Source organism: Bufo gargarizans, chromosome 3 (genome assembly GCF_014858855.1).
Source record: "Bufo gargarizans isolate SCDJY-AF-19 chromosome 3, ASM1485885v1, whole genome shotgun sequence".
Lineage (NCBI taxonomy): Eukaryota > Metazoa > Chordata > Amphibia > Anura > Bufonidae > Bufo > Bufo gargarizans.
In genome coordinates this window covers 236,306,912-236,333,549 of record NC_058082.1, presented here as the reverse complement: position 1 = coordinate 236,333,549, position 26,638 = coordinate 236,306,912, and the positions used below count along the sequence as shown (strand labels likewise).

The window sequence follows — 26,638 nt, the reverse complement described above, 5'->3', positions numbered from 1 at the left end:
GGCACAACAAGTGTTGTCCGTGCGATTTTACATACCGTAGATCTAGTTTTCCGTTGACAGTACTGTCTAACACACATATGATATTCATAAGCAGTAAAATGCAACCTTGGTTGTAAAGGCTCATGCACACAAACGTATTTTGTGTCTGTATCCGTTCCGTTTTTTTGCGGACCGTACGCGGAACCATTCATTTCAATGGATCCGCAAAAAAAACTAAAGGTATTCTGTGCGCATTCCATTTGCGTATGTCTGTATTTCCGTTCCGCAAAAAAATAGAACATTTCCTATTATTGTCCACATTACGGATAATGATAGTACTGTTCAATTAGGGGCCAGCTGTTACATTCTGCAAAATAAGGAATGCACACGGACGTCATCCGTTTATTTTTGCCGACCACAAAATACATACGGTCGTGTGCATGAGGCCTAAATAGAAGGATCAAGTAAAATACCCTTGGTTGTAATATACAGATGCTAATTAAATTTTTCGCTCAGGACATTTTTGTGAGACATTTGGTATAGTTAGAAATGATGCTAGATAAAAGTCACGCACATAAAAACTTTCAAATAAAGCATGTTATTATCATCATTATAAAGCGGAATTGCGACTAAGTACATTATATGCCTACACTGAAGAGTTAGGGAGCAATGATCCTATTGTACAGCAACATTGTCTGAGGCGAGGCTTTGCTTGAGTTAAAGGGGTTATCCAGGAATTTGATATTGATAGCCTATCCTCAGGATAGTTCATCAATATCAGATCGGCAGTGGTCTAACTCACAGCGCTCCTGACGATCAGCTGTTAGAAGAGGCCAGGCGCTCCTTGAGCATTTAGACCTCTTCCTAGGTCAATGAAGTCACCATATATCATTCTGTGGCCCAGGAGCAGCCCAGTCCCATTCAAGTGAATGAGTCTGAGCTGCAATGCCAAGCACAGCTGCTATACAATGTATGGCACTGTGCTTGGTAAGCAGTGCTGAGGCCATAGCGCTCACTGGAGCTCTGGTTAGTGCAGCAGCCTCTTCAAAGAGCTGATCGGCAGGGGTGCTGGGAGTCAGACCCCCACCGATCTGAAATTGATGTCTTATCCTGAGGATAGGCCATCAATATCTAATTCCCAGATAACCCCTTTAAGGAGGGCCTATCGCCTCTACTAACATGTCTATTTCAGTAATTACTTGCAATCCACACATAATAACAATTTTGGAGCAACTATTGTTATGACTGTATGTTGTTCCATTTATTTATTTTATTTTATGCACTTATATAGCGCTACTATATTCCGCAGCGCTTTACAGACGTTAGCATCCAACTGTCCCCAATGGGGCTCACAATCTAACCATTCCCCTGTTATTCCTACTGGTTTATGAATGAACATTGACACTATCCAGTGTCATACTTTGCAGACCCCAACTGGTAACATCCAGGTTACAACATACAGTAATAAAAATAGATGGTTCAGAATGGTCATTGCCATTGAATGAAAGTCGTTACTAAAACAGACATGCCAGGAGAGGTGACAGGTGCTTCTTAAGGCTATGAGGCAGACCCTTTGCCACACCATATGCACATGTTTTATATCAGGAGTTTCAGTACAGTAGGTGAAAGCTGCATTGACAGGTCATAGTGTGGCTGTTGAAGTTACAGCAATGGAGTCTTATATGAGATTTTGCATGCCGCATGTTATGATTTTGTTGCATGGACAAACTTGTGAAAGTCTACTACTCCTGCACATGGATTCATGCACATGGATTACAGATCTTTGTGGTATGGATCTGTAATATCGTGCCTATACTGGAACTCTGTGTGCCTCTGGTTTTATAAGGAGAAACATTTTTTTTCATGAATTATCATAGAATCTGTGAGGAAATCATCCTGGCATGTTCCATAAAATGCCATATTACGCAGGTATTGTACTAGTGCTTCTAGTGGAGAATATGGCTCACAGCTCGGTAATACAGACCCATAGGAGCACTGCTATACAGCAGTTTCATGTAGATAGCTTCATTTGAAATTGACATAGATTAGAAGAGTTTTTATAGTGATGGATCAGAGGGAAAACACAGGATATCAAGAATGATTCTCTTTCACTAAATCAGCCTGTCTTGAGTCTCCTTTGTGCGGTTTGGAAAGGCAAGCTACCATTTATAACCTGGCTTTTCTGTCAGGTCAGCTCTTTGGTTGGCAAAATACTTTATTAATGGCTGCCTAGATAATTAGGTCTAGTATATCAAAATCGCTCAAATAATTAGTGGCTTTCCAAACCAATAAACCAGCCACCAAACTGACTCTGTTCTCATCTCTGTAGGATCTAGGATCTAGTGCTTTCTTGATCTCCTACACATAAGTGACATGCAGAATTCAGGCTGTTCAGTTCTGGTACTGATTTGCTCTGCCGCGGTGTTTCAGCTAGCTGGAATTTTTCCGCTTTGCAGCTGTTTATTTAAAGAATGTCTTAGCAGCTCCTCTGTGAATGTGATGTATTTTCTATGTGTTGCCCTTAGCTTTGAGGCCATTCATCAGTTTCCTCAGCAAATGTTAATCCTAACAGTATCATGAAAATACATATTTACAGGGTATTAGCCTGTGGTAGACGACTGGTAGACTTCTTCATGTACTTACTGCCTACTTCATGCAACCATACTGAAAAGCATAGATAACCAACGCCCCCAGGGCCAACTTATTCAAACATTATAAGGGTCTATCTCTACACCTACAGATAATTTACAGACCCATTTCCCTGCAGTTTAAAGAGGACTTGTCACCAAACTAGTCACTCTTCCCTGAGCATGGCATATTTTATGTTCCTGCTCTCCCTCCCCCTCGTTCTTCAATTATGTCCCTCTAAAGTTCTGCCAGCACATATGTAAATCTAAAGTAGTTAGCCATGGGGTGTGGTTAACCACTTTGCTCCCTGCCATGACAATCTCTGTCACACACCCTTCAGCTGCAGTGTGCTACATACTACCTTCCACCGACACAGCATCTCACACAGCCTGGAGTGAGACGTCACTGCCAAGAGAAGACCAGAGCCAGCACCAAACAAGAGGAGACTCCTGTCTGAGTGAGATGCTGTCCCATCAGAAAGTCTCGTGAGAATAGGTAGGTCTTGCAGGATCATACTGCAGCTAAAGGGTAAGTGATGGAGATCGTCACAGAGGAGAATAAACCTCCCCTTGCAAAGTGGTTACCCACACCTCTGTGGCTCACCATTTCAGATTTATATATGTGGTGGCATAACTTTAGGAGGACATAACTGAAGACCAGGTGTTGCAGGCACATAGAATAAAGTATGCCATGCTCTGGGAAATGTGGATAATTACAGCACAGTTTTTTAGTTTGATGATAGGTCCTCTTTAAAAAAGAATAACCTAAATATATACTTTGTAATTAGAAATTGTAAAACAAATTTGTGTTCCTTCACCACCCCCATTAATAAGATTGGTTACGTGTGCACACTGCGATTTCAATAACTACTATGCATAGGAAACCTGAAATTCTGTGTTGTAATTGACAAGAATTGCTGTGATACACCAAATTAAAAGAAGAGTGTCACTATAGTAACGTGCTCATCCACCAATAAATAGGTCAGCAATTTAAAAGTCACTTTAATAAAATCCACACTGGAAAAACATTAAAATCTATATATTGAGAAGACCATCATAATACTCCCTATTCAGCAGGTGTAGAGTCCAAAAGTTTTTTTTAGCCAGACTTACAATACTACATTATAATAAAAAAAAGCATTCCTAAACATCTCTCAAACTCATGTGAAAAAATCTAAAGAACAACCCCAGTTGTAGCAATAGCTGTGTGTAATCAGAATTTTTTTTTTTTTTTAGTTTAAAGCTTAATACACACTAGCTTCTTAATACACACTTCTGTTTTTCTAAGGATCGACCGTACATTGACAGACCCCATTGACTTTCATGTGGTCCTTTGAGGTTGCTGTGTTTATGATCACTATACTTTTCAGAACAGAGTGTAACGGTGACTATATACTTTAGATGAATGCGGGCTAAAGCCACCATTTTTGGTGGAATTGCCTGACTTATCTAATATGTGTAGGTAATCTAGGAATTGCAAACTATTGAGCATGTTGGTTTCAACATGTCTGATTATTTGTTTCTGCGAGACATAAGTCGCTGCCAGAGCAGTCTGGCAGTAGTTTGCTGTTCATGTTGAAGTCAGAACAAATAGCTGATGGCCAACCGATTGTTTGTTCATCAGCTATCTTAAATGGTCACTGTCATTTCAACAAACTTTGCATAAATAAATAGTACAGGTGAATGTAACAAGGCATGACATTTCGTTTCCATAAAGGTATCCATCTCTGTAAAAAAAAAAAAATGTATTTAAAATATGTAAAAAAAAGCAAAGACATAAAAGCTGAAGGCTTAGTTTAAAAAAAAAAAAAAACATCATCAAGATGTAGCGGTGTATTCAAAGCTGTAGAGACATGATGGAAACAGATTTGATGCTCCCGATAATATCACTATGGCAGTGAGACTGACATGCAGGGTGTGAAACCATGAATGGCCTCAGTCAATGATGTTTGTACTAACTGCTACTGATCTAAAGCTGTGCCTGAATTTCACTCCAATTGTTAACTCTGTGTTCCTAACCTGTTTCTTTCCCTTTATTCATTTTTCCCCCTCTCGTTGCATGCCGTGCAGGGTCAGTTTTGTGCATGACACCAGCTACCAGTATTGGTAGGTTTCTATCTACTTTTTTGCTACTTAAGTTTTTCTTCTGTGGTTCTCAGTGTTTTCTAAAATGTTATAGCCTATATCCAACTATTATGTGTTACTGTAGTACTCAATGCTTAGAATATTCAGTCTGTAATACTCACCTATAAGATCGCAGATGTCTTCTATTGCTCTGTGGCTTTATACTTTTACCTATGACATATTGTGTTGAGAACAAGAAATGTGCTTTTATTATATTTCATGATGTCTGTTGAGTTTAATGAAATTGAAGTGTAAGTACAGTAGTATCACCTGTGTCTTAACGTGTCATAGTGTTGTGCTTTTTTTCTCCTTTTTGCTATGTGTAGAATATTTCATCAGAGTTTCCCAGAAACCTATAACAGTATATAATGTGCTCACATCCAGTACTTAAAGTAGGCAGCACAATCCCAATAATGGGTGGGACGATTTAATAGGTAACCTATTAAATCCAAGCTTGCAACACATTCTTGTAAGACAATGCTGTGTACTCATTCAATTGGCATATCTACAACTGTGCAGCTTATTGCATAATCACGTCTTATTGGCATGCTACCATTTTGCATAGCTTTAGCTGGTCATGCACTTTATACGGCTGTTGTTCAAACACCCGTATGGCTGACATCTATTCCTTCAGACCCTCCCATACACATCCACACTTGGCTCAGCCGAGTGTGCATGTGTTCTGAATTGGGAGAGAGAAGAAAGCCACTACCAGACAGCACTGGCACCAGCTTGTCTCCTAGAGAACAAAAAGATCAGGCTTGTTGAAATGCACATTATCTGCCACCAGGGGAAAGTCTATGGCACCCCCATACATGTGACATGGTTGGCTAGTCCTGCTGAAATTGGCGGGTTCACCCAACATTAATGTGTATGGCCAGCTTTAGATCTTCTGTAACGTGGTAGTGTTTTTATAGGATAGATGAAAATAACAAACTAAATGGTACACACAAAATATGCAGTCTATTGTTCACTGGGTATTATTTTCTAGTGTAATTAATTTAGATTGGCATATACAATTGTAACCTGCCTACAGCCTTAGGCCTCATGCACACGGCCGTTGTGTGGCGGTTCCGTGCATTGGGGACCACAATTTGCAATCCCCAATGAACGGCAATGTCCGTGCGGCGGCCAGGACAGATTGAGACCCATTCAACTTGAATGGGTCCGCATCTGTGGTGCGGGGTGCACACTGCCAGTGCCCCGTGTATTGCAGAACCACCGAATTTAGTCCGCAATACGGCCACGGCCGGGCAATGGCCGTGTGCATGAGGCCTTAATCTTTTTTCTGGGAATCACTGATAATATATTTTTTTACAAACTTCCTTTAATTGTACCTGTAATAAGCTTATTTTCCCTTTTTTATTTCTCTCCCACGCTTCCTTGCTTTGCATTGTGATTGCATGCCATCTGCTGGTTTAACCCATGATGGCTTGCTGCTATGTGATATTCACCATGCCAAACCACTTCTATTACCATAATGCTACACCCTCCTGTTCATTGCTTCCATGGTTCCCCTCCTGAAAGTACCCATGATGCACAGCGCTACGTCCGCCACTGTCTCTGCAGCAACAACTCCTGCAACAAGTGTCCCCTTCGCCGCAACAGCCACAGCCAATCAGGTTTGCTCCTTTTAAAGCTTTCTTTCACAAATCCCAAACTCTAAATGAGTGCTAATATGTTAAAAAAAATTCTTTAAAGAATTTTTTTTATAAATGTCTACCCATCAAATTTTTATTTTGTTATTTTTATTTTTACAGATGTGTTCATGAGCAGTTTGCACTTATTCAGAGTTAACATTTTTGCAAGTATTGGTCTTTCTGTTTTATGTTTCCTTGAATGTTTTGCAGTGATTGACAATCTTACTCCAGAGGCATTATAATCCATCTCCAGCTACACCCTCTGTCTATGTGTAATAAAGAGTACTCTGCATTATACGGGTTTGCCATTTAAGACCTTAAAGCAGTAGTAAACCTCAGTATCACAATATTTACTACCACATGCCTAGGGGACTAGACAAGACATGCCGAAGTGATGGAACCTATTGCAGGATTCCCTAGATTAGATGTGTATGTTACTTTTCTACAGGACTGAAGCCAGGTAGCCACTGCATCTAGAAATATGCTACCTGGTATTCCGCCAGTTCTTATTGCAGGGCCACAAAACACAATATAATTTTTGTGACTCCTGTCTCTGATCATATATTATTTGAGTCAAATATTATCATTCCCAGTCCTCAGTCTACTGCAAAATAAATGTTGTGACACTCCCACGAGTATCATATTTCTTTAAATGCATACGGTATGCGTAATTTAATGAAGCTTTAGAATTATTCATATGGTTTTTCACTAAAGCAGGAGGCGTAGATTCTGGACTGCTTTTGAACATTGACCTATAGGTCTTATGATGCGTCTAATGTAATATTTGCCTTGAAATAACCATTACCCTTTAACTGTTTACCTTTTTAAATACAATTTTTTGTCTTCCATGGCTGTCAGCTAATTAAAGGGGTTATCCCATCATAGACAATGGGGGCCTATCGCTAGGATATGCCCCCATTGTCTGATAGGTGCGGGTCCCACCGCTGGGACCCGCACCTACAAGGAGAACGGAGCCGGGGAGAGTTGTGGCTGGAGGACCCCGGGTTTACCGGGGTCCGTCCACCACCAGGCGCAGATCCCCGCCTCTCCCATTGAAGTGAATGGGAGCGCACCGCGCTTGCGCGGCCACCGCTCTCCATTCATTTTTATGGGGCCGACGGAAATAGCCGAGCCAGCGCTCGGCTATTTTCGGCGGCTCCATAGAAATGAATGGAGGGCGGCTGCACATGCGCACTGCGCCCTCCTCAAGTTTCTCCGCTCCGTTCTGCTTGTAGGTGCGGGTCCCAGCGGTGGGACCCGCACCTATCAGACAATGGGGGCATATCCTAGCGATAGGCCCCCATTGTCTATGATGGGATAATCCCTTTAACTTTCCCATGAGTCCATGGCATAGACAATGACACACTTGTTTCCAGAAAGCCTACCGATATAGGTTTCTGTCCAAGGCTATTAGTTCATACGGTGTAAACAAGTACTGCTGGTTTAAACGGAACCTGTCACCAGTATTTTGGGTATAGAGCTGAGGACATGGGTTGCTAGATGGCCGCTAGCACATCCGCAATACCCAGTCCCCATAGTACTGTGTGCTTTTATTGTGTAAAAAAAACCTATTTGATACATATGCAAATTAACATAAAAGAGTCATATCTTACTTGTGTGACCAGAGAAGAGTCATATTTTCAAGCTCTGATCTCAGGTTAATTTGCATATGTACCAAATCGGTTTTTATACACAATAAAAGCACACAGAGCTATGAGGTATTGCGAATGTGCTGGCGGCCATCTAGCAACCCATGTCCTCAGCTCTATACCCAAAATCCCGGTGACAGGTTCCCTTTAATGTTGACATTTTATGCTTACCTTTTGGAATCGATCAGCACATAACTTCTGACCTCCAGCAACCCTAATTCACTTGTAGGTTGCCTGTGCAGGTGAAGACACACCACAAACTCTGAGAGACAGACATACAGTTAAAATAATTAGCTTATCTTACCATAACAGGAAATTAAAAGCTGTGTGTGTGTTGTAGAGGTAACTTAAGGTCCCTTTACGCTACCCAATATTTGGGAAAATTATTGCTAACAGGCATTCATACAAGGGATAATCTGCCGATGTAAAGGTTCCACCAATTACCCGATGAACAAGCGGAACGCATCCTTCTCAACAATCGTATGCTCCATCAAACAGTCTAAAGGGGCCTTTACATGCTAATAAAGCCATCTGATCACAGCAGCATTGGCACTGATCCAACCAGGCAGTCTCTTTCTCTGCAGCATGAGAGGGGAGGAGGAGGAACTGTAATGTGAGCTAGCAGTCCCGTAGAAAAAGTGACCGATACCGAGCTGCAACTCCACTGGTTCTGTACCAAGGCAGATAATAATAGCTTCTTGATTTAGAGAATTAGGAAAGAGAGGTCTGTAGCACAAATCTCCAAGGTTTAAAGGGACTGTACATGATTTAAGAGCATGTTGCAGTTCATATTTTTTCTCTGGTGGTTATCATGATAAATGTGGCAGTTAGAAATAGAGAACAATGTAATTTTGCTATGCCTCCTAAAACCAACTCTGCCATCAGTTTGGATGCAATTCTTCCTTAAAGGGGTTTTTAATTAAACAATATCGGTCGCAAAATACACAGAGATTTACGTTCACATATAGTGATCCTATGTGAAAAGAGTACCCTAAAATAACATACCCACTCAGTGTACATCAACATACACGAACCAAAGATAAACTGAAACTAAACAGGTTTTGGTAGCAAAATATAGATATACTTTATTCAATAATTATCATAAAATATTAGATGTAATACATCGGATAAAAAAGTGGACTACACCTGAGGGGACATAACACAATAGACCAGTAGGTGGAGGACAATAAAAAAAACAACCACAATTGGCTGGAATTCACACTAGGTACACTGATGTATACAAAAATCACACAAATATCCAAGTCGTATGAAAGTGCAAGTGCATATCAATGTGAGCATGAAGGAAATGACCATCAATACCCTAGAATTGGGCCGTAAGCAGAGATGTAGACATACATATAAGTTGGTTACTTAAATGGCCGTGTCCACTGTTAGTGAACACAAACTCTATAAGAAAGGGATCGCAACAAGTAAATGCAACAAGTAATCCCTCTATCACATATAGCAAATGGCCAATCCCTCTATCACATAAAGCAAATGGCCAAGTGTACTAGAAACATATAGTATATGCAGGCACCAACCACTTATACAAAAGCCTCACACCATGGAGTAACATACCCATAAATCAGTAGTGTCTGCCTCAGGAGAGCCACGTACACCGACGCTCGTTTCGGCTAAAATGCCTTCCTCTGGGGGATGTTCCCCAAGCTTTTGTATAAGTGGTTGGGTATTTGTGTGATTTTTGTATACGTCAGTGTACCTAGTGTGAATTCCAGCCAATTGTGGTTGTTTTTTATTGTCCTCCACCTACTGGTCTATTGTGTTATGTCCCCTCAGGTGTAGTCCACTTTTTTATCTGATGTATTACATCTAATATTTTATAATATTTATTGAATAAAGTATACAGTTGCAATTAAAAGTATGTGAACCCTTTGGAATTATATGGATTTCTGCACAAATTGGTCATAAAATGTGATTTGATCTTCATATAAGTCACAACAATAGACAATCACAGTCTGCTTAAGCTAATAACACACAAAGAATTAATTGTTACCATGTTTTTATTGAACACACCATGTAAACATTCACAGTGCAGGTGGAAAAAGTATGTGAACCCTTGGATTTAAAGGGACACTGACAGGCAAAATCAGCATATTTAGTTATATATATGACATTACAGGTCTTATACAGTCTATTAAAAGCATCTAAGTATCCCCCCTGTCCACCTTATAAATACCGAAAAATAAAGTTTTATAACCTGCCTGTCTCGTCTCCAATCTGCCCAAGGGGCGGCGTTTCGTCTCAAAATGCGCCCAGCCAGCCGCTCCTAACTGCCGTTCTGAAGCCCCGCCCAGCTCATCAATATTCATTTTGCTGGGCGGCGGCTACAATTCTCCCCAGTCACGATCCTGCGCATGGGCAATTGAATCCTCCTGGCATCGTTCACGTCTAATATTCTGCGCTTGCGCCCGGCCGTGGTTACATCAGTTTTACCTGAGTCTGTACGCATGCGCGATGTAACCACGGCCGGGCGCAAGCGCAGAAGATTAGACGTGAACGATACCAGCAGGATTCAATTGCCCATGCGCAGGATCGTGATTGGGGGGAGTTGTAGCCGCCGCCCAGCGAAGTGAATATTGATGAGCTGGGCGGGGCTTCAGAACTGCCGTTGGGAGCGGCTGGCTGGGCGCATTTTGAGATGAAATGCTGCCCCTTGGGCAGATTGGTGATGAGACAGGCAGGTTATAAAACGTTATTTTTCGGTATTTATAAGGTGGACAGGGGGGATACTTAGATGCTTTTAATAGACTGCATAAGACCTGTAATGTCATATATATATAACTAAATATGCTGATTTTGCATGTCAGTGTCCCTTTAATAACTGGTTGAACCTCTTTTTGCAGCAATAACTTCAACCAAACGTTTCCTGTAGTTGCAGATCAGATGTGCACTACGGTCAGGAGTAATTCTTGACCATTCCTCTTTACAGAACTGTTTCAGTTCAGAAATATTCTTGGGATGTCTGGTGTGAATCGCTTTTTTTGAGGTCATGCCACAGCATCTCAATCGGGTTGAGGTCAGGACTCTGACTGGGCAACTCCAGAAGGCGTATTTTCTTCTGTTTAAGCCATTCTGTTGTTGATTTACTTCTATGCTTTGGGTCGCTGTCCTGTTGCAACACCCGTCTTCTGTTGAGCTTCAGCTGGTGGACAGATAGCCTGAAGTTCTCCTGCAAAATGTCTTGATAAACTTGGGAATTAATTTTTCCTTCGATGATAGCAGTTCTTCCAGGCCCTGATGCAGCAAATCAGCCCCAAACCATGATGCCCCCACCACCATACTTCACAGTTGGGGTGAGGTTTTTATGTTTGTGTGCTGTGCCTCTTTTTCTCCACACATAGTGTTGTGCGTTTCTTCCAAACAACTCAACTTTGATTTCATCTGTCCAGAGAACGCCAGTACTGCTGTGGAACATCCAGGTGCTCTTGTGCAAACTGTAAATGTGCAGCAATGTTTTTTTTTTTGGACAGCAGTGGCTTCCTCTGTGGTATCCTCCCATGAATTCCATTCTTGTTTAGTGTTTTACGTATCGTAGATTCGCTAACAGGGATGTTGGCATATGCCAGAGACTTTTGTAAGTTTTTACTGACACTCTAGTATTCTTCTTCACCTCATTGAGCACTCTGCGCTGTGCTCTTGCAGTCATCTTTACAGGACGGCCACTCCTAGGGAGAGTAGCAGCAGTGCTGAACTTTCTCCATTTATAGACAATTTGTCTTACTGTGGACTGATGAACAGCAAGGCTTTTGGAGATACTTTTATAACCCTTACCAGCTTTATGCAAGTCAACAATTCTTAATCGTAGGTCTTCTGAGAGCTCTTTTGTGCGAGGCATCATCCACATCAGGCAATGCTTCTTGTGAAAAGCACACCCAGAACTGGTGTGTGTTTTTTTTATAGGGCAGGGCAGCTGTAACCAACACCTCCAATCTCATCTCATTGATTAGACTCCAGTTGGCTGACACCTCACTCCTATTAGCTCTTGGAGATGTCATTAGTCTAGGGGTTCACATACTTTTTCCACCTGCACTGTAAATGTTTACATGGTGTGTTCAATAAAAACATGGTAACATTTAATTCTTTGTGTGTTATTAGTTTAGGCAGACTGTGATTGTCTATTGTTGTGACTTAGATGAAGATCCGATCACATTTTATGACCAATTTGTGCAGAAATCCATAACATTCCAAAGGGTTCACATACTTTTTCTTGCAACTGTATCTATATTTTTCTACCAAACCCAGTTTATTCTCAGTTTATCTTTGGTTTGTGTATCTTAAAGGGGTTCTGCAGTTTTTTTAAACTGATGATCTATCCTCTGGATAGATCATCAGCATCTGATCGGCGGGGGTCCGACACCCGGCACCCCTGCCGATCAGCTGTTTGAGAAGGCAGTGGCGCTGGCAGTAGCGCCGCGGCCTTCTCGCTGTTTACCGCAGGCCCAGTGACTCCCTACGATCAGATGCTGATGATGTATCCAGAGGATAGATCATCAGTTTAAAAAAACTGCAGAACCCCTTTAAAAAGGGTTTTTCAGAGATATAAGGTCCCCCTAGACAGGAAAAGACATAAAATAAAAAAAATAACATACACTTCGACCACTGCTATACCGATCCTCCCCACCGAACATCGTTTATTTACCTGCAGCAATGACCGGCCTGTATATTCCAAATGACCACTGCAGCTGTATTATATACCACTGAGGCCAGTAATTGGCTGCAGCTGTGTGCGAGGTATACAGACATGTCATATGATAGCCTACATATATCAAATTGTATTTTAATAAATTATACACACAGTATAGGTATTATTTAACAAAGTATTTAATCCTTTTGCATAATCTGGCATACATGTACAATGGATGTCAAGACTTTAAACATGGCACCCACTCAGGAGTTGAACAGGTGCTTGCTATTTTACAAAGCAGACATTCACTGGCAGTGTCCATGATCAAATACATCCCAAATAAATTCCATTACAGGCATTAGTGCCTGTAACCCCTTTAAAGTCATCTGAGTGGTCATTTAGAGAGAGGGTGCTCCCTCTGGAGACTGAAAGCCCCTAGTCACCCCTGTAATGGGATGACAGGAGAAGTTTGGTTGCTATGGCAGCCTGGGGCCTTCTGAAAGTAGACAGGGAGGATATTAGGAGTTTACCTTAGACTGCAATACTATTTGATTATAGTCTACTGTATAAGCTATATAAGACGACGTGTTCAAGTACCCTAGGGCGACTAAAAAGATATTCATACTAAAGTAAAATAATGTTTTTTTAAATATATATATAAAAAATCGTATCGCCGCATCTAAAAATGTTATCAATAAAAACTACAGCTCACCCCGCAATTAAAGACACAAAGCTTTGTAGACAGAAATGTAAAAAAATTATTGGTGTGAATGTTTAAATTTGGTATCACTGTAATCATTCCGACCTTCAGAATAAAGAAAAAGGTCATTTTACCAACCAGTCAATGCCATAAATACAAACCCATCCATGTGAGAATTGCATTTTATTCTTATTCCATTCCATTAGTATTTTTTTTTTCAGATTCCAATTCCTTGTATGGAATATTAAAAGTGCAATTAGAAATGACAGCTTGTTCCATGATAAATAATCCACCATACGGCTTTATGAACAGAAAAGTGGAAAAATTATGGAAGGAGATAAAGAAAAAAAGAAAAATGTTTATGGCAGCGAGGAGTTAAAATTCTTAGAATAGACACTTATATTTATATTTTAGTTTATTGCAGCTATAGAGTGATTAAACCATCCTGCCGAATTTTAGTATCCCACAAATTTTTTCCTAAAGTAATCATTTTCTCTAATAGTTTGCAATTAGGCCTACTTTAGGAGGCTGCTCTTAGTAGTAGATTGCAGACTGCCACTGACATATATAGCTTACAGAGTTACTAATAAAATGGCAGAATAACGTGACAGTCTGTAGTTAGAGAGCAACCTAGAGAACTTACAGGATTGTGGCCCTTTTTAATTAGCCCAAAAGCAAGGGATACCTAACTTAAAAATAATACTCGCCTGCTCTCCATGCCTTTGTTCCTGATCTCACGGTCTTTGGCCTCTTTACTTCCAGCTGGAGCCAATGACTGGCCTAAGTGGTGACATGTCTCCAAGCGACACATGACCCAGCAGTGATTGGGCAGATTTACTATTGCAAATTCACCCAAATTCTAGCTCAGGTTGAGCCATAAATCTGGCACGCATGCTATACATCTAATTTATTAAGGGTTTTAGCCATTTTTTCCAGTTCTCCAGCTCTTGGTTTAGAGTGAAAGTCGTATGGCTGAAGAATTGGTCCTGAATTTTAGCACAAAATTCTCACCACTAAAAGTAAACCACCTAATGGCGATATAAATGTAAGGGTGTGTAAGATTTATTATCCACCATCATCTATTGTGATAAATGTAGAGCATCTTTAGACAGCTTAGGCTAAGCTTACACTGCCTCAATCTTCAAAAGGATTAGTAAATCTGGTAAACCAGTGTGTTTTAGTTCACACCAGAGGATCCTGCAGTGGGCCCAAACTCTGCCATAATAATGGGCCCCTTATAAAACAGTCCCCAGGGCTAGCAGAAGATAATTTGGAACTGCCATTGGAACTAATAACCACCAGATAATATATTAAACATTATTGATGATACCGTAATTCCTGAATGTGCAATGATAACAAACTTTTCTTAGACATGAGCGTGCATATGTCCTGTATACATAGAAGGTGGGCACTCAGAATAATTTTCTCCAGTGGGCCCAGGGAAATTCAGTCTGACTCTTGTCTGAGATATGGAGTTGTTCCAGAAACTATAGGTTATTTTCAAGTAAAATATTTTACATTTGAAACTTAATTCCTACATACATTATTTTAGTTTAAATCTACTAAAAATAAAATACAAAGACTTTGGTTTCATTATTTGTTATCGATTTTGAGTTAAATTGAACCTCATTGTCAAGGCACATCCAAGGCATTCAGAATTCTACTGCTTGCCTCTTTGAATCCATCATTATGTTGAGGAGATACTAGTTGAGATAGCACGCCAAAATCCTCTCATTTGTAATTCATTATGGAAATTTAGTGTATGTAAAATACTATTGAGTATTTGGTGCACTCTAGCAGAGCATGCTGTTTACAGAAAGAACCAGCAGGGGGCTGCAGGTTGAAGTGAGTTCAGTCACATGAGAAGTCAGCAGAACTTAGCTCACACAGCTCTGAATGTTAATTATTCTCACATGAAATTCACTTTTCAACTTAAAAAAAAAGTCACAAAAAGATATAAAAATGACTCTAACGGCAATACTATTTGATTATAGTCTACTGTATAAGCTATATAAGACCACGTGTTCAAGTACCCTAGGGCAAATAAAAAGAAATTTTTAAATATATATATATATAAAGAATCGTATTGCCGCATCTAAAAATGTTATCAATAAAAACTACAGCTCACCCCGCAATAAAAGACACAAAGCTGTGTAGACAGAAATGTCAAAAAAAGGTCATTTTACCATCCAATCAATGCCATAAATACAAACCCATAATGTGAGTATTGCATTTTATTCTTATTACCCTTATTGGAGGGTGTAATAATTGGAATGGCATTTCTAAACAAAAGTGTTAAGTTTAAAGATGCACCAAGTTTATCAAACAAAATCGGCAGATTGATAAATTTGGCCTACATTTTGCCTTCTCAAACTCAAAGCAAAAGTGACTTCAAAAAATCTCACCAGGATATATTCCCCACATTTCTACTGTTAACCCATCCTTCTGTAGATGTCACATGTCTCAATGGAAACATACACCATACTTGCTAACAAGCCTCTGCTTTATATGTGCTTTCAATCCCTTTGTCTTAAAAACATCCTGCTATTCAATTTCTCCGCTTGCATTCTCTACTAGTTGAGAAAGATGTCATAAGGGGAGTATCATTACTTAATGATAATAATACATAATCTTATTATGTATTATTACCAGCAGGCTGAATGAAGATAGGATGTAAATATGGGTACCATACTCTCTGGCTATGGTTGTGTTCACATTTTGAGACACCATCCTGTAATTTTCCAGCATTGTACTTACAGGGGTTATCCTATGACTAATGTAAAAAATTTAAAATCAGACATCATACAGTACATGACAATCTCTATCTAACAAAGCTAGAACCAGCCCTGTGCCTCACATGCATCCAGATATCTCCTCATTCATTGCTCTGCGAGATTATATCAAGCTAAAAGCTCAAGGGGTGTGTCTTTTCTGCTGAAGCTAGGGGGGCGTGTTTCAGCTCTCCCTATCACAGCTCAGGAGGCAGTTGAAGGATGGAACTGAGCATGTGCGGCCTTCTCAGTGAGCAGGACAAAGAAATAAGAAAAAAGCAAACTTCATGTGGTGCTAGACAGATACATTTTATTGGATAGCTCAGTGGCTATGCTAAATTTTTAATTCCATGCAAATACAAATGTATTCAGATCCAGGTAATGGTTTGAAAACTGTAGAATATTCTTTGTAGCACAAACCCTTTAATGGGTGTATCAATGGAAGTAAGCATGGCTGCTATCTATATTTTATATGATTATATTGCTTGCATCAAAAAAACTTATCTTATAATCCATGTTAATATCTATGAATTATATATATTAAAGGTCCACAATAGCTAGAACAAATTCTTTATAATGGACTAAACATCAGACTGTTGTATGCCATGATAACTAAGGCTGCATTCACACCAGTGGACTTTATGGGAGTAGAATAACGAGAATAACAGTCACGTCAGATCCATTACATGACAGACACAAACGGATCTCATTGACTATAATGGACTCTGTTGAGTTTTACATAATGTGTCCCAGCATTTTACCAGATAAAATAGTGCAGCTTTCTGCACTCTTTTGTCCCATATTTTTCACAGAATCTGCAATGGAAACCCCGAACAGAGCCTCTGATGCAGATGTGAAAATGACGTTTGTGTTGCACTCAAAATGTCGCGTAGACATTTGCTCAGCCAACAACTATTCCTCCTCACTCACAAGGAACAGGCAATTTGAAATTGAGCATGCTCAATCTTTCTTTCTTCTGACATCTTCCATTGGAGGAGAGTAGGGATGCACAATTTATAAGGCAAACCCAGCCTCTGGCCTCAGGCGGCCCTGTGTTAGGACTGTCGGGGCGGCAGTTTAGCCTCCAACCCTGTAACTCCTGAACATCCCTGCACACAACTTGGTCTTTGATGATTATTGTACACCACGGTTTTATTGCGGTTTTTGCTATGATTCACACCAAAACTGTGATGTACAATAACCCCAAGGCATATGTGTGTAGGAGAGGGAAACAACCTTTGGGATCATGTGTGCATGTCACATGACCGTATTCTCAAAGTTCAGAGGTCCTTGAACCTCTGTGGAGGAAAAGAAGGCGAACCTGCAGCAGCCTGTAAGTAAATAAGTGTGTGCATCTGTGTGTTGCGGGGGGGAGTCTATCTGTGTGTATGTGTGTCAACATTTGCTCTTATTCTGTAATAGGGGAACTGCACATCACAACTAATCATGTCCCACTGCTTTAATTCTCAGTATCTGGACATGAGTAGTAGTGGTGTGTGCCAATATACAGCATTACACCATGCATACATGACATGAGTAACAGTGCTGTGCAACGCAGATAGATAGATACCGTATTTTTAACTTTATAAGTGAAAAATATGGTTTTAGAGGAGGAGAATATTTTTCATCAGACATTATATCAGATCAAACCCCCATATCAAATCCTCAGATCAGATCTCCATATCAGATCAGACCCACATATCAAGACCTCACATGAGACCCCATATCAGGAACTCAGATCAGACCCCAATATCAGGACATCAGATTATACCCCTATATCAGGACCTTACAGACCTCCATGTCAGACCCCCATCAGACCTACATGTCAGATGTCCCTGCCAGACCCCCATCAGATCTTAGATCAGGCCTATATTTCAGACCTCCATGCAGACCCCCATTAGACCTCAGATCAGACCTCCATGTCAGACCCCCAGCAGACCTCAGATAAGACTCCCATGCCAGACCCCCATCAGGCCCCAGATCGGACCTTAAAATAAATAACTTCACTTACCTTTCCTGCTCCGCTGCTCCTCTCCAGGTCCAGCGGTCTTCAGCAGTCATGCTCCCTGATCTTCTCTGGGCCAGCACTGGTCTGTGACCTGACTGCGTACAGTGTCAGGTCATCGTGCACGCACAACGTCCTGACGCTGTGCACGGTCAGGACAGTGCAGAGCGGCTCTAGGGAAGGAGACCAGGAAGAGTGAGTACTCAAAGTGCTTCACTCCCCGCTCCCTGCCCCTATTGCATACTAGTAAGCGCTTCCGTGATGGAAGCACTGACTAATAAAGTGTAAAATCTAAGGCCAGATCTGCAACATTGGGAATGTGTAATATTTTTTAAAGCTGTTGGGGACGGGGGAGAAGTTGGGCACATTTCACTTTTTGCCTCAGGCAGCAGAAAGGTTTGGTAAATCTCTGGGGAGAAGCTTACACATATAATATAGTTGGCCCATCCTGCCAAAATTGGTTGGTTTGACTGACTTTTATCTAATATGGATGGCTAATTTCATTCATATCTGAGAGCTTCTTTTAGTGCAAATTATTACGAATAAACTTTCGGACACTTGTCTGACCTAATTTTAGCCCTGACCCTTATCATCTGTTTAAAGGATTCCAGAAAAGGTACATGCCCTGACATAGGTGAATCTGTTTGTGTGGACTTTGCTCTGTATGCCGCACACTAAATAATTATTTTCTTTGTTCCTATCATGGACTTCTGTACACTCAGAGGAGCTGAGGAAAAGTTACCTAAAGGGAATCTGTCACAAGCGACATCCCTATCCATCTGTTTGCGTAGACACATAGCTGTGGTTTTTCGTATGTTGATCTGAGACTCCGTTCGCTAGTTATTTAACTTTTTCTTAATATGCAAGCTAGGTTTTTGATGCATGGAGGGCGTCACCATTGCCCATGTGGTACCCATGCTCCACACGTTTACATGGCCAGCCCCTTCCTCACTGCTTTGATTGACAGGGCCAGGCAGTGGTAAAGCAGCAAGGGAGGGGCTGACCACAGAAAGGAATGGAGCCTGGGTGCAACAAGAGCAATGATGACATTCTGATTTTACCATATTAAGACATGCATATTAAGAAAAAGTTTTATAACTCAGAAATGGAGCCTCAGATCATCAAAAGAAAAACAGCATTTTTGCATGCAGACATTTGCTTGCTTACATCCTGCAACCGCTGAGCGCCAATCAGTACCATCCTTTACTGATTGCATCTGTCTTCAGTTTTCCATGCAAGATTTTTTTTTGGTGTAATTAAGACCTTTTTTGCTACTAAATTTTTGTCTTAATTTATTACAAGTCCCTTTACATGTGAAAGCACAATATACACATCCTTGAGAATAAATAAAATTAATATCTACTTAACACATGTTTACAATCACAATCTTTACACACTCCAATAAAAAAAATGTACCATTAATCCCAAAGAATGTATTCAGCTGAGGGGGCATACTGCATTCTTGCCTCTGCAACTGAGACAGCCTCTATTCCTCTTCCTCGTCATCAAGTGATGAGGGACCCTCAAGATGGCGTCCCAGGACAACAGCTGAGGCAGCCCCCCCAAAGTGATCCCCTATGGACCTCACCCACTGAGGATCATCAGCCTCAAATTCCTGAGTTTGTGATAAGCTCAGCAATTCACACAAATTATTTTTCTCTGAAGATTTTGTAAATTAAATGGTGGCCCAAACAGCAATTTATTGGCCAGAATCCCACATCGATATTTGCTCAATCCCAGACGTTGACCCCAGTAAATGCAGCATAGATTATGACGTTTGGGGGCTTGTATCTGCATATGGGTCTTGTTAAAAAAAGACATATTAGAAATTATTGAAGTGCAGGTGTTTTGTACCACACTGGAGTTTACAATAATGCCATGGCCCAGAATCAATTTGAATCAATTCTGAAGTATTTACATTGCAATGATAACACACAATGCCTGGCCCATTTTTTTTATTTTTTTTGCTGTTAACCCTTGCTGTGTTACAGGAGATATGGATTAAAATGGAAAATCACCCAAAAAAAAGAAATTTTTCTATTTCACTTTCATTTTTGCTTTAATTCCTGTGGACCACGTAAAGGGTTAGCATAGTTTCTAAAGTCAGTTTTCAAGAATTTATGGAGTATAGTTTATAACATGGGGTCATTTATGGGTTATGAGTGGTTTCTGTTATGTAAGCCCTTCAACGTCTCTTAAAAACTGAAGTGGTCCTTTAAAAAGTAGGTTTTGGAAATTTTCTTGAAAATTTGAAATTGGTTCTAAAATTCTAAGCCTTCTAACATGTTAAAAAATAAAATAAAATGTACATGGTGTCAATATAAAGTACACATGTGGTGAATTTTGTGTCTTAAAAGCAGAACATTTTCCATAAATGTGAGATTTTTTTAAATAAAAAAGGTAAAACATTTTTACCCAAATTTGCCACTAACATAAAGTAAGTGACATGTCAGATTTGCAAAATTAGGTGCTGTCTTTAAGGTGAAAATTGGCTGTGTCCTTGAAGGGTTAATAAAAAGTAGGCAAAAAAAAGTTATTAATGGTATTGCTGTGAATACTTGTGGTGCTGTATCCGAAGTCGCTTCTTTCAAAACTTTGGATTAATACTGTGCGGAGATTCGTCTCCGAGTACAGTTTAGTTCCAAGTCATTTTCCTCTTTAAAAATCAACTACAGGAGTTATTCAATGAAGTCTTGCACGACTTCGCGAATAACTGACTTCGGTTCATCGGAGCCCATACATTTTAATACTGTACGAAGACGGATCTCGTAGCATCCGAAGCTCGCTTTGTTCATCACTAGCTGGGATACATTTACATAAGATGACTTCAATCAGTACATAAGTGTACAATGTTCAGGAAGGACAAGCACTCATTGACAATAAACATATCTTATGAAAAGTATCAGGTTGTATTGATTACCGGCAGCACATCTTTTATGTTTTATTAAAGAGGCAATCAGCCTACAAATGAACGTTTGCATGTTTGTCAGCTGATCTGCAGCACAACTATACAGGCCAGTTATCCTGAACTAGTATTTCTATGAATGCTTGTTCCTGATAATTGGGCTAAAAATTGGGTAATGTAATAGTGCCTTAAATCTGAGTACAGGAAGACAGTATTGTGTAGGTTATTTTTGCTGACCAAATCTAGCATGCATTCTAAACTACCCAATCATTTTACTTGAGTTAGCCTTCTTTTGAATGCTTTGAAGTATAGATGTAGCAAGTGCCAAATGAATGTTTGGTGCTATAAAAAGGGTTGTCCCATGAAAAATATTCAGCCTTTTTTAAACCAGGATCTAAATATTTTTACAATTGCATGTAGCTAAAACTTAGTATAGCCAAGTTAAAATGTATCTGTATACTGCCATCTGTTGTTTGTTTTCCTTATTTCTCTGTCCACCTCACTTACATTGCTAAGGTGGACGCACGTTCTCAGTTCCATCCTTCAACTGCCACCCACTAGATCTTCTTTTAGAAGCTATGACAGTTCTGGTTCTAGCTTTGTTAGAAAGAGATTGTTATTTACTATACAATGTCTGATTTTATTTTAATTTTTTTACATTAATCATGGTATAACCTCTTTAATGCAGAGTACCACAGCTCTTTATGCTGTCCATTTTAGTATTAAGTGTATGTATCCTGTGCATCATAAACAGCATAGGTGTGCTACATTAACAGCATAGTGCATTATAAACATTGTTTGATGCTAGTTACATTTGTATACTGGTAAAATGTTAGACTATGCAAGTATATTCATTTGTATTGTATTACGTTATTAATATTATGTTGTATTTAAGCATATAAGTAAGTATTCTCACACTAAAGAGTTAAACTGGCTTCAAGACTTCATGGGAATCTTTATATGTTTTCATTTTATCGAGTCACCCATTACCATGATCAACATTGCCCTAGTTTCTGGTGAACAACTGGGCATTTTGATAAAAAATGAGTCACATTGGCAAACTTTTGTTGTCATTGTCTTAAAGACTAGTGTTTCCATTCTCCATAACCTTGTCTTTTTCTTCCTTAAAAGTATTCAAGGTGGATTAATTCTATGAATATTAAATTGTGCAGTGTTATTTGACGTCTCTTTAGAAAAATTACAGAAATGTGAGATTGTAATACCATTGTCGGTAATATTTTTTTTACAATTTTTTAACCTAAAATCCTGATTTAAGAACTGACTTTCATCTTGTCTTTTTTTACCAGATCATACTGAAATAATAACCAAGACTGGAGTAGAGCATCAAGAAGATTCACAGAAGATAGCAAAGCATTCATATTGTACATACTATCCAGTCTCCTCCTCTATAGAGTTGCCACAAACTGCATGCTAAACAAAAGGATCTTGTTCTCTTTATGGACAAACTACAAACTCTTAGAAAGCTAGTGCTGCTATATTCTAAATTGATAATATATATGGTATGCGTAATATATTCCAACATAAAATAGTTAACTACCTGATACCAGCTGTGATGTTAGTGGGTAAAGTTTACTTTTTAATATTTGTATACCTGGCTCCCACTTGATAAAACTGTCTTATCTCCCATCACATCCAAAACCAAGAGTTTATCCCCCACCCTACTGTATATTGTAAATGCTGGGAAACATTTAAAATGTATCAATATTTTTGTGTTCTGATGGCAAACATGCAATATTGGATTGTGAATATAAGTAATACATTAGAGATTATTTTAGCCATAATTATAGGGATTTATTAACTTCCCCTTTGAATAGAAGACCAAGAAGATAAAGTACTTTCTCAAATGTGGAAACAAGGCTTATTTTAAAGCACAAATTCAAAGCATAAAACCGGCTTCACACCCAGTGTACAAAAGAGATACAGAAACACTTGTATTAAAATAGATGTATATTCAAAAGAGCAAAAAGGGCGAAAAAAAAGTGATCATTTGCACAGTATGACTGTCATACACAAGAAAGTCTTGAATATCTTTATTTTAGTTGTGAGCATATAGTGTTTTTTAACCAAGACTTTGCAGAAGTGCCTAAATTTCACCACAGTACAACAAACGCAAAAAGTATATGACTGCTGCCAACCTCCCAGTTACCAGCAAGTGCAAGGTTAAGAAATATAGCAGGTTGGGTACTAGGTTATTACAGGTTAGCAAGGCATCGGAGGAGGAGTTTTCTTAGATAATCGAATGTACAAACGTATATATATATAAATATATATAAATATATATATATTGGCCAGTCACGACATAAAGGTGACTCTAATCTATAGAACATATTACATTTTTGAAATGTAGTAAAAGTTTTATTTTGACCCTGTTCAGTGCTCAAGAGGCCTGCAAAACACTGCAGAGCAATGCATTACAGGCCTTCAATGCTGAATCTTGTGACAACAGCAGGCAGTGGGGAAAATTCTTAGGAAAATGGTTAGCTGCAGGGTCTATAATGTTATACATTTTTATAATTGGATTTAGAGAGTTGTAACAGGATTACAGCACAAGATTAAAGAATATTGTGTTTAAAAGCATATTTTATGTCTGAAAGTAATGAAGAGTTGTTGCATATATGAGAAATATTGAAGACAAAAAAAAACTATGGATAAAGCAGATTTTTGATGTTTACTTTTATGGTAGGCTGTTGATTTACATGGTAATTGTCTGTACCAATAATGTGTAATTTAGTTAAAGTTTATTTCAAGCACTATTGTACCAAATACTTCATGTTTCTGTGTTGCACATTTGTCACACAAAGTATGTTGTTGCTGAATTATGGATATGAAAACAGAACAGCTGTTATACATGAATAGTATACTTAAGTGTTAGAAATATGTTATTTTTTTTCTCTTGTAAAAAGACAATATTAGTGATTGCAGTATTTTAAGAAAACAATTTCAAGAGTTGAATGTAAGCTATTTTTAATGTGGGCAGCCTCTTCTAAAAGAAGGCGCTGTAATTCTTTAATCGGTAATCAGGAAAAAAAATTCTGCCTTTATTTCTATTTTATTTTGTAATATATGTACAATGTTTGATTTCTGCTCTTATATTGAAGAAGCAGGTCTGATTACTAAGCAGAACTAAATCGAAATCCACTTGAAAGTGAGTACCGTATTTTAATATTGCTTATATCACTGTGTCTTCAAAGGCAAAAGTGACCTAATCAAATCTATACTCTAATCTATACTGAGTTTTTTTATTCTTATTACTTTTGGGAGCAGTGACCAGCCATCATTTTTTGTCACTTCAGCCATTTAATCAAATGCAGCCTGTCACATATATATATTTAAAATACAGGAAGTACCATTTTAGAGTGTGTTATATAATATACCAATATTTTGCGATTCATAATAGCCCCTGTATTGGCAAATATAGCTTTCTCATGTACCAAATCAGTTCACTGAAAATGGAAATTGCTTTAAATGTAACAAGATCAACTTACATATTTATAGTAATCATTTTAAGAATGTAAATTTGTCATGCAATATATTTTCATCAACAACTTTTAGGTTACAGCATCATACTCATCCTTATACAGTATATCAGTTCCCTCCAAAATGCAAATGGGGTCTAAAATTGTAAGGATGTAAATGGCTGGCCTGTGTTTCAATTTTTACTTATACCTATATTTTATTATTTTTAAAGGAGATTTAATTTTGGATGACATTTCTGTTTTTGTATTTTTGTTTTTGTAATGTCCAATAATTAAAGTATCCTCTTAAATAAAGCATAAGGTATGTAATGCTTTTGTTAAAGTACAGCAAGCCCTATGGCATGTTCACACTAGCATCTTTTGTTGTCCAATGTACACTCTCTAGAAAACTGATGCAAAAAATGCACTTAAAAGCTCAAAGATGAGAAGATTCTAGCAGGAACACCCCTGTAAAATATAGACAATGGTTCTGTTTAGACACATAATAAACTAGTGCAAAGAAAATCTGTGCTTTAACCTTTTCTGGTCAATTGGATTACATTTAGCATCTTTGAGCTTTTTAAGAGCAACAGTTTTGTGGTTAATATAGATAATTTTCATTGCACTAGACTATGTAATATCCGTTCATAAAGGAATATTTGTGGTGCACAAGAAACTGAATTAAATGTGCCATAACTAATAGAAACCTGATTCTATCTGCAACCAGTTAAAAATAATATTAGCAACAGTTAAGACGCAGGTAAATATGTAAAGAAAATAAATTACAACCCGCTTTTTTACCACAACACATTTTTAGAGGGCTTGTAAAAGATTAGAAAAATATGGCTGCATTCATCCAGAAACAGCACCACTCTTGTCTATGGGATGTGTGTATTGTAGCCAGCATCATTGACATGAATTGGGTTGAGCTTCAATAAAAGACACCGTAGTACTGTTTCTTGAAGAAAGCAGTCATGGCTTTCTAATCCCATGTAAGTGCTATCAAATTTAGAAACCAACTGCCGTATGATTATAATCAATAAGGTTGCCTGTTATTATCTCTATTATTATCTCTATTGGTTCACCCTGGTATTTACGTTGCACAGATGCTCTTTAAGTTCTTCACACCACTGCAGAACCTTCTAAAGGCAATTGGTAAAGAATTATTGAAGACAAAGCATTTATATTTTATGACATGATACCAAGACCAGCACTAAAATCCTCTGACACTTCAAGAGGTTGCTACTTGTGCAAGTTAAGAAGAATAGACAACATTTTGCATCTGCACTGTCCTACTTCAAGGTCTTCTCTTTGTATGGGGATGTAAAATATTGCAAAGTTGAATAAATTATTTTGGTGCAGGAGTTTTTTTCTTGTTTATATTTTTCCAGTATGGAAATTACAGCCATAATGCAGCTAAAGATTTCACAATACAAATGACATACTAATATAAACAAAAAAACATACATTATTAAATAGATCTCTTTGACCTGACGAGACTGGTGTTCTTACTTTGAAAATCCATGTTAGAATGGCTGAATAATTCTTTATGAAAGTTTTCCTGCTTGATATTAAAATAAGTATTTTATGAGTCAAGCTAAAGAGTGAGAGTCAAGTCTATTCAGAAGCTAAACCCAGTCTTCACCCACTTATCCTAATTGACAGATTTATTTCAGTGAAATGTTACCAGCAGCAGGGGAAAAAGGTAAACTGTAAGATCAGTGGGGGTCTGACACCCAGAACCACAGACTTATGATGTTCTAATATAATAAGCCACATTCACACCGAAAATAAAAAAAACACTACTTGGTAAGTGTTGATAAAATAATTTCTTAATTTGTTCTGGATTTGTGTTTAAATACTTTATTTGCCAACAAACTTTGAAACCCATACCTGTAGAGACCTACATTTAAAAGGACACTAAACCCGTTGTCAGCCTACAAGACTTCAGACTGGAAACAAGGACCCTTCAAATCCTAGTTCTCTTCATTTTCAGCTGGAATTTCAGTAAAGAGCAGGACTTTGCATACCTATTCTCCTCATACAGCCAGCACAGTGTAAAGGGTCTGCTGCAGCTAGCCAGCCAAATCAATGATCTGCAGCAATTACTAGAGAGG

At 38.8% G+C, this 26,638-nt stretch overlaps 1 protein-coding gene across 15 annotated transcripts in view; it reads left to right on the top strand.

The window, feature by feature from the left end:
* MBNL2 (muscleblind like splicing regulator 2) overlaps window positions 1-25,886 on the top strand; it is a 182,628-nt gene extending 156,742 nt beyond the window's left edge. For 7 of the 15 annotated variants that reach the window (XM_044284670.1, XM_044284660.1, XM_044284663.1 and 4 more), the window contains 2 exons: window positions 4,677-4,712; window positions 22,353-25,886. In XM_044284670.1, coding sequence (XP_044140605.1) covers window positions 4,677-4,712; window positions 22,353-22,480 — 164 coding nt within the window. In that variant the 3' untranslated portion in view covers window positions 22,481-25,886. Of the gene's footprint in view, window positions 1-4,676; window positions 4,713-6,257; window positions 6,353-6,490; window positions 6,539-22,352 lie in introns of all 15 variants that reach the window. The other 8 variants (XM_044284673.1, XM_044284667.1, XM_044284675.1 and 5 more) reach the window with 5 other exon arrangements.
* The last annotated feature ends 752 nt before the right edge of the window (window positions 25,887-26,638 follow it).